The 9,352-nt window shown below is 33.7% G+C and overlaps 1 protein-coding gene across 6 annotated transcripts; it reads left to right on the top strand.

Moving 5' to 3' along the window:
• Positions 1-254: 254 nt before the first annotated feature.
• LOC114357559 (4-coumarate--CoA ligase 1-like) lies at positions 255-9,018 on the top strand. Of its 6 annotated transcripts, none has more exons than XM_028311244.1 (9): positions 255-301; positions 5,308-5,517; positions 6,223-6,433; positions 6,657-7,016; positions 7,238-7,423; positions 7,574-7,695; positions 8,013-8,174; positions 8,253-8,423; positions 8,531-9,018. In XM_028311244.1, the coding sequence occupies exons 2-9, from the start codon at positions 5,314-5,316 to the stop codon at positions 8,819-8,821; spliced, it is 1,707 nt and encodes a 568-aa protein (XP_028167045.1). In that variant the 5' UTR covers positions 255-301; positions 5,308-5,313; the 3' UTR covers positions 8,822-9,018. The 6 variants fall into 6 exon arrangements, with proteins under 6 accessions (XP_028167045.1, XP_028167042.1, XP_028167046.1 ...); XM_028311241.1 differs by lacking the exon at positions 255-301 and adding an exon at positions 1,298-1,519; XM_028311240.1 differs by lacking the exon at positions 255-301 and adding an exon at positions 1,830-2,026.
• The last annotated feature ends 334 nt before the right edge of the window (positions 9,019-9,352 follow it).

Genomic DNA, 9,352 nt, shown 5'->3' with positions numbered 1-9,352 from the left:
TGTTGTTTACATTGATAGTGTAAACTCTGTAAAGTTTAGGATAAATAAATGTGTGATAATAAAACTAATTTTAGCAATTCTGCGAGCTATGTCGGTTACTTTGGTTCTCCTGCGGATCTCCTCATTTCTGATTCGATCACGCAGGGAAACTCCGAGCATAGCCCGCTCCATCGCCCTTTGAGTGACCTTGAGCCTTCTTATGAGGCCCATAGTAAGCGACCACGTCTCAGATCCGTATACCATCACTGGCAACACGCATTGGTCAAATACTTTCGACTTAAGACACTGCGGTATTTCGGACGTGAGTATAATGGCGAAGCTTCCCGAACGCTGCCCATCCGAGTGGGCGGGGCACATAGCTCGTAGAGACGATGGCCGTTGGGGCAGGAAAGTTCTCGAGTGGCGACCACGGGCTGGAAAGACGTAGCGTGGGCAGGCCTCCTACTAGGTGGACCGACGATCTGGTAAAGGTCGCGGGAAGAGCCTGGATGCGGGCAGCGCAGGACCGTTCATTGTGGAAAACCTTGGGGGAGGCCTTTGTCCAGCAGTGGACGTCATTTGGCTGAAAAGAAGAAGAAGAAGAAGAATAAAACTAATAATATTATTATAGTCTCTCTCTACTTCTATCAAGGTCAAAATTCACCTTAGGTATATTCTCCTACTATCATGATTTACCATAATATTATTTCCTCTTCGGTAAAATAAAAAACATCATCTCTGATTATTATGGGTTTTTTAATGCTAAATATAGATAAATAAGGTTATGGTTAGAAGATAAGGTCAGCTACCTGCCTAAAGTGAACATGAATACACTCTTTAACTGCTTTTCAATGCCACCCAACCATTGTTAATGATAATAGTAGTCTTATTACTGCATCGCTCGATAAAATAAAATATTTCGAGGGTGTTTGTTTTTGTAATTTGTTGTTTGTCAAAATTATTAAGAGCCATCATTCAAAGCACATTCAAAGTAAAATACATGATTGTTGATTAAATCATATTTATGGTCGGAATATTTATGCCACAAAACATAATTATGATAGAGAGCGATGATCGACGATGTTACAAGGCTGCAATCCGAATCAAAAGTAAGTCAACAAAATTGATTCACCTTTACAAATTTAGCCATGATAGAGAAAGAAAATATTTTTTTATTTATTTTAATGGTTCCCAAGTCAACATTTACTAAACGTTTCTTGCACTACAGCTTTCTGTCAAGCTGATTATCGAGCGGTACCAGAATCGAGACGCTTATAATGTAATCTGTGAACTGGTTCTACCAGTTGTTAAACTCTGTCAGTGTATGTTAGGCCGTAGCTTTATAAACATAAAGCACAGGCAGAGGGGGATTTTGTTGACAAAAGTGCATTTTTGAGTTTGATTCTGAGACTTCTGTGGTGTTTTCTCTGTGTGTTAATATAGTGAATAAATAATAAAAAATAACTAAGGTCTCAAAGAGGAGGAGGATAGTGATTTTTCTAGTTTATATGCTCTTAGTGGTGTATTGACAATAATTTTGGTGAGTGATCATAAATACTTATTTATTTATCTAAAGGTATAATATGTATTAATATAATATTTACATTAGTAGGTATAGACGATTCTATATATTTTTATCTATAACAACTTTTATCACATAATAATCGTGAAGATAGTATTTATTAAAATTAGATAAGAAAATTATTACAAACAAAAATTTTTCAATAAGGATTGAACTTTAATATTACTCAATTTTAATGTTACGGCATGATAATATGATAAATCTTATCAGTAAGAGATAATGTCGAAATGTCTTATCTACAAAAATATTGTTGAGTGTACTTTGCCCAGTCCTAATGTGAGTGTAGCTACGTAGTGTGTTCGAAACAGTTACGAAAACAGTGTTTTTTTTAGTTCTTAGGCGGCAAAAATAAATTTTTAATTAACATCTTCTTCTTCCTCGGCCCCTCACTGAGGATCGCGACCACATTTTAGTGTTCCTCCACAAACTGGGGTCATAAGCTGTGTGTGTAAGAATTAACATCTAGTTAGTATTATTTGGTTGATTCAAGCTCGTATTCACAAACGATACTTGCTTAAGTGAAGCAGCAAATCTAACGCACAGCGTTGAATAGCGCTCTGTGATTGGTTCATGTGTCATCCTGTGCGTCCACGCGCATTGTGAGACCTCATAGTAATGTTTGTGAATACGGACGTTAGTAAAGGACAATGTTCGTTCTCCATACATTGTTCGCCGTTAGATCAACAGTGCCGAAATAATAAATAAATAAATAAATAATAGTCCTGGCGGACCAATTCTATAAACTTATTGATAGCAATATTGTTATCATAACCTCTTACTTACTAGTATTGTATTATATTATTTTATGCACATCGATTTGGGAGATGTTCTGTATTGTAGTATTTGTAGTTGTCGCAGCCAAATTGTATTATAATATTGGACGGGTTTTGGAAATAGCTCGGCGTTCCACTTTTATGATTTACTTACTTACATTTTGCACGTAAATGCAATGTAAGCAATGTAAAAAATGTTAAAGTTGTTAAATAAACTTTTATTTATTTATTTACTAGCTGACCCGGCGAACTTTGTTCCGCCTTAATGGCAATAAATAAGCAGACTTTTTTTTAACTTCGAACGGGATAAAAAGTATCCTATGTCCTTCTCCTGGCTCTAAACTACCTCCCTGACAATTTTCAGCTAAATCGGTTCAGCCGTTCTTGAGTTATAAGCGAAGTAACTAACACGACTTTCTTTTATATATATAGATTTATTTAAATAAATAACATGAATCCTATGTTTACTTTCCACTCTTGACATTTAACACGTGACTTACCAAACTATCTCCATGGTTACCGTCTTAGGCCCAGTTTTTTGATTCTTAGTTAAAATAACTAATTGTTAAATTTTGCTACTAATGGTTAAATATTAACAAAATGTAAACAAATAGTTAAAAATTGTACTAAAAGTCAAGTAACCATTGTTCGAAAAACATTTTTTCCTGATATTTAACCACTTGTCATTTGACTTCTGTCAAATTTGACCATTGGTTATTTTAACTACGAATCAAAAAACCGGGCCTTAGTCTATGCATGACTAGGGATTGAACAACTTTTAATTGAATATTATTAACAATTCTCGATAATTATTATCGATTGAAAAATATTCGGTATTTGAATCGAAAGATATATTCCATTTTATCAATATCAAAATATTCAATTTTAATAATAAAATAAATATTATTTACTACCACCTATGAAATGTTCTAAAAATTGCCTTGAGCGCTCCCCCAATCCTGGGTTTTCCCTTTCCAAGCTGAGAGGATATCATTTTGGTTCTATCGATAGTCGATACATTATAAAGGTATAGTATAAGATCCCGCTATACAACGACCTTCACCGAGATGCTTATTTGATGAAACATATTTTATATTCAATTTAACATGTCAATAATTATATTGCTTAAGGGTTGCCTAATAAATTTCAGTCCAGGATATGATTAATTAATCATTAAAAAAAGTTTTATTTTTAAATATTTCATCGGTTTGATTATTAAACAAACTCCATACCAATCGAAAGTATGAAGCCCATAGAATATGCAAACGTTAGGTTGCCTATTCTTTTCCAGTCATAACTCTCGGGTTGCCAGGTATAAACAGGTAAATTGATAGAGCATTTTGCATCGGTCTGATAATTTAATCAAATATAAATGAAAATAAAGATTATTTCATTATGAACACGGTGGTATAGGGTTGCCTGCGAAAAATCAGTCCTGAATGACGGTTGTCGAATTTTGTAAAGTGAAATTAAAACTGAAAGGTGACATTTTTCGAGTAGTTGGCAACATTTGGGAAAGACGAGTTGTATGAGGCGTTTGTGTGTCTTGTCAAGAGGTGTCGCTTGGGTGAAGAAATTTCTCCAGTGTTGCCATGCTTTCGGAGATTTGGTCTATTAAAGATGATCCCATATTGTTGTCATTGTCTATATCAGTGTTATGATCACAATTCTTTTTATTTTATTCATGACCTTCGACCAGTTGGACACATTAGATAGCTTCTTGTAGTATCGTGCAATATATTTTTAACTTTTAATTAAAATCTAGTCATACTGTAGCAATTTAGACGATTTATTTTATTTACAAGATCGGTATCTTATTGTCTATGATGACCGCAGTCAACATCACTATTACATGGATTCCTAACAATGAAGTACGGCATTGCCTTGTGCCGATTTTACATAGATTTTATCGACACAAATTATGGAACTTCATAGGATATGGAGCAGGCCACGCCCTAAAATGTCCGGATGTCGTCATAGTATTATGGAATACATATAAAATACTTTTATTATTTCATTTTTTAATCCTCAAGTGTCCGTTACAATCTAATTAATATTTAAGTACCTATTCAAAAAGTAAGAGATTAATTTTGATACTTTACTGCTGTGCCCAGGAATCTAAGGCGGTTTCTGACAATGTCCTTTCCTTGATTAATACTTTAAGCAATATTTTTCAAGTTTTAGAAATTGAGAATTATAATGGATCTCTTCAAAGGTTAAAAAAATATTTTAGCTAACTATAAAAAAGTTATTTGCTTGTTAATCTTTCATTATCATTTAGCCACAAGAAAGAAGGAAAACATTCCTAGATAACAGATAACTCATTGTCATTAGTGTCTATTATCATACCAGTAACTACTAGTTAACCATTAGTTAACGAATGTTAACAATGGACAACCAATGTCAACAATCATTTCGTAGTTGTCTTATTCGAGTATAGTCCATGAATGTCAACAAATTATTTCGTACTTATCTCAAGTCAATTCAAGTATTAATCATCTTACATAATACTGGTAATAATGACTTTACAAAAACTGATTGGTGATTGTTGTGATTGTGACCCTGTCAAAGTACCAATTGCCTCAAAAATGGATAAATTATAAGTTAATCTTTCGTATGTACCAACAGATTTATGTACCAGTAGATATCAGTAGATAAAACAAGCAAAATTTAGATCAAAATAAAACACATCCTGCCATTTGTTAAAAAGGAGTTTATTGAAATTTTAAAACATACGATACTGTGGCGAATACACGTGCATTTAATTAGTTTTAAAAGTAAATTAAAAGATTGTGTTTATAATAAAATATGATGTTTTACCAGTCTATCTAATACAACAGTTTGGTCTTTATTATCAAAGCCTTAATCAATTATTAATTTGTGTAAGCACAATTATTTCCTCGTTAAAATAAGCTCAAAATAAAATCCTGTTCTACTTTACGCCGGGATATTTCACAAATGTTTTCGTTTCAGCTGAAAATGGCGGCTTCAAAAGTGATAAGTAGAAACGTCAGAAACCTTCTAGCGTGTAAGAGTTATTCAGCGAACGTTACAGTGAAACACAGCGTTTGGACGCAAGAAAATATCGTCAGATCTCCGTTCAAAGATGTTGAAATACCGAGACGGAGTTTGCCAGAACATATTTGGGAGAATTTGGAGAGATGGCCCGATAAAACTGCGATGGTGTGTACCTTTGGTTTTGGTGTACAGTTAGTGGTATTTAGTTTAACCAAAAAGACGAATATTAATAATTATTATTTGTCGTGGCTAAACTTAACTCTTTTGACAAAAGTGTAATTAAATTCAGTGTTTAACGAATGAATGAGCGATCATCGTGCGAAAGCAAAATATTATGTCATTAAAAGCTTATAATCGTTTTATGTTTTTAAACAATATCCGTGCTAGAATCCTGATCTTGATGTAATGTAATGTAATAACAATTAGGTACCTAGGTATTATGACTTATTTCGCACAAGTTTTACAATCTATCAGTGTAGGACGTAGCCTATTATGACGTAATTTTAAAACAGTTAACCAGACATACAGAAGAAGTTCAGTATAATTCCGAATACTTTACGCTCTACTTACCATAGGGCACGATTTCGATATTTCATTGAATTCGCAGCAAGAGTATTCTTTATATTCCATCGTCTATTCAATAGATTCTGACTAAAATGAAAGAAAATCCTATTGGTTATGAGCACTCACATACTCGTACAGTTAGCGTCAAATAGTTTGTGACACCCAAAGTAGCCGAAAAGTTCGCAAGACGTCTTTGTTACAATTGGAATAAAGTTGAGTTGTCAACCTTTTGGCCACTTTGGGTGTCTCGAACTATTTGACGCTGATAGCGTACAATCAACACCAACACTTTATTCTTTATTCAAGGTATGTGGTATAACAAACCGGTCAATAACTTACCACCAACTCTATAAATATTCGAGGAACTTCGCAGCGCACCTTCGGACCAACTTCCACTTGACCGATGGTGATGTGGTCTGCATTATGATGGCCAATGCCCCAGAGTACGCTCCAGCTGTCATTGGGGCTTTGGAAGCTGGTGCCGAAGTTACTACTATTAATCCAATTTATACTGCTCGTAAGTATGCATTTATGAATTTAGATGCTTCTTTGGTTTAGTGGATAATGATTGTAACTTGATCTAGAAGTTCTGGAATCGATTTCTAGTAGAGACACATTGAATAATCTTTTAACGAAGTTGTTCCTATTTTTTCCATGGGCATGGCCCATAAAAGTGTTAGTTAATAAAGATCTTACAACGTAAATAACAATTACTTAACAGTCACTTACCTTATTTACAGATGAAGTCCACAGACAGCTGATCCTATCGAATCCTAAAATCCTGATCGGTGTACCAGAATCAGTTCCAATATTGAAAGAAGCCTTGAAACTAGCCAAAAAAACAATTCCAATAATCACATGCAACGCCAAAAACAATCTTCCATTTGAAACAGTATCTTTCGAAGAATTGGTCAACGATGACAGTGTAAATAAAGAAGTTCTTAAGCAAGTGAGCAAAAGTTTTGAAGATGTGATACTGTTACCGTATTCCAGTGGCACTACAGGTCTGCCTAAAGGCGTAGAACTTACCACCAAGAATATCGTTTCCAACTGTATTCAGCAAGATATGAAGGAAATTAGGCATTATGATGATACAACGAGTAAGTATAATGAAGAAAAGTTTTTATTTTAAACTTCCTTCCTTGCTCCCGCTTTTGGCTAAATAAAAACTATATTAGGCGGTGCTTATAGGCTCACGTTGATATTAATTGGCATAATATTGTGTGGTTAAATTTTTTTAACTTCAATTTTTATTCAATTAGAATATGTGTCGATAAATATTTCAAAAGTGGGTATTTCATACATTTTCAAATTATTTCAGGTTCACACCAAGAGTCAGTCGTAGCAGTTCTACCATTCTACCATATTTACGGCTTAGTTATTATAATGCTGCACAAACTATCAGTGGGTGGGAAAGTTGTGACACTTCCAAAATTTGAACCTACAAGTTTTTTAAAAACTTTTGATGACCATAGAACAAGTTTATTGTACACTGCCCCTCCTTTAGGTAAGTAAATAATTTTATAACATCTCTTGAATTCTCTAATCCAACTAATCACCTTCGGCCTGATCATTATTTGCCATCAGCTGAGATACAGGCCAAGAGCTTCCTCGTTGTGGTTAATTGTTTTTTCTAAATACATTATGTTGGTTGCAGTTTTATTCCTAGCATCTTTTCCCGGAGTCACTTCTAAACATCTGGAATCAGTAAATAGAATCGTATGTGGAGCTGCTCCGTTACCAAAATCCGATATAGATAAAGTCTTGGAAAAAGTAAAGGTACACGATTTTTTTTTAATTTTCCCTATTAATACGAATACACTTGACTTATTCTACAGGAATTGAAATGATTAATTTTAATTTCTGTGACGGGTCTGGGTGTTTTCTATGTATATTAAGTATGTATTTACAAAAAAAAAAAGTATTTAAGTATGTTTATATCCGTTGTCTAGTATCCATAGTACAAGCTTTGCTTAGTTTGGGGCTAGCGGCGCAGTGTAAAATGTCCAAGGATTTTTTTTTATCCACAACGAGGACACAACAACAATCCAATATTTATTCTAACAAGCATTATAAACGATACCTTTTGTTTTCAGCACGACTTGAAGTTCCTCCAAGTCTATGGTTTAACAGAAACCTCTCCATTAGTTACCACATTCACGCAAGACTATCAAAAATATACAACAGCTGGATTTCCTATTTCCAATACCGAATTGAAAATAATTGGTGGAGAATCTGAAAATTTAGGACCAAACCAGGTGAAGTTTGTTTGGAGTCATAATAAACTTAATGCCATTTTAGTTGAATCGATGAAATAAATATTTTTATAATTTTAGGTCGGCGAATTACTTATAAGGGGACCCCAAATAATGAAAGGATACAGAAATAATGTTGAAGCAACCAATAACTGCATTACTAAAGATGGCTGGTTCAAATCTGGTGATTTAGCTTCAATTGACGAAGACGGATCTCTTACCATAGCTGATAGACTGAAAGAACTCATTAAGGTAAGCAGCCCAAAATGCAGGGCTAAAATTAAACATAAGTCTACCTTAAGAATGATAAATTATTGATAAAGTGTGATAATAAGCAGTTGAATTTATTTGATTTTCAGGTAAAAGGTTACCAAGTCCCTCCAGCAGAACTAGAGAGTGTCATCAAAGAACATCCAGCTGTTCTTGATGCTGGAGTCGTAGGTATTCCAGATCCCAAGACTGGAGAGCGCCCTAAAGCATTTGTTGTTCTAAAAGAAGGACTGAAGGCAGTTCCTAAAGATATAGAAACGTTTGTGACAGAAAGAGTTGCAGAATTCAAAAGACTGAAAGACGTTACTTTCGTAGACAGTTTGCCAAAAAATCCCTCGGGGAAATTGTTAAGGAGAGTTTTAAAAGAAAAACACTGTTGATAACGAAATAAAAAACCGAAGATGTTATTATAAAAAGTAAAAAAAACTTTATAAAAGGACTCTAGATAACTTCGTATCCCTTATTATAAGTTAGAATAATTTGATAATTTACTTGTGATATCAAGTTTGGTAAATCATGGTAAAAAAAATATTATAATATCCTTTATGTTTATTATACATTTTCGTCTTCCAATGAATGAATTTGTTTTTTTCGCGTTCGCACGATTCCTTATTTTTTGTGTAAAGCTTATCTGTACTGATGAAAAATGTTTATTAAAAGTTTCACTGGATTTCGCTTCAACCGCAGTTTCCGAGTGAATCGGCACGATGACGCGAAATGAGTAATACTCCGAAGTAAAATAAAAGTAATATTAATGATTTTAAAATGTATGGCAAAGTTATTTTTTGTACGGAATTAATTATGTATTTATTTAATAGATAGATCATTCTTTTTATCTTTTCAAAACGAAAATATTAAAAATAAGCATTTTTAAAGCATAAAATTAAATGCATGTCACATGCAAATAGAAA

Source organism: Ostrinia furnacalis, unplaced genomic scaffold (genome assembly GCF_004193835.3).
Source record: "Ostrinia furnacalis isolate ACB-3 unplaced genomic scaffold, ASM419383v2 OfSCF3250, whole genome shotgun sequence".
Classification (NCBI taxonomy): domain Eukaryota; kingdom Metazoa; phylum Arthropoda; class Insecta; order Lepidoptera; family Crambidae; genus Ostrinia; species Ostrinia furnacalis.
This window is presented reverse-complemented; position numbering and strand designations above follow the sequence as displayed.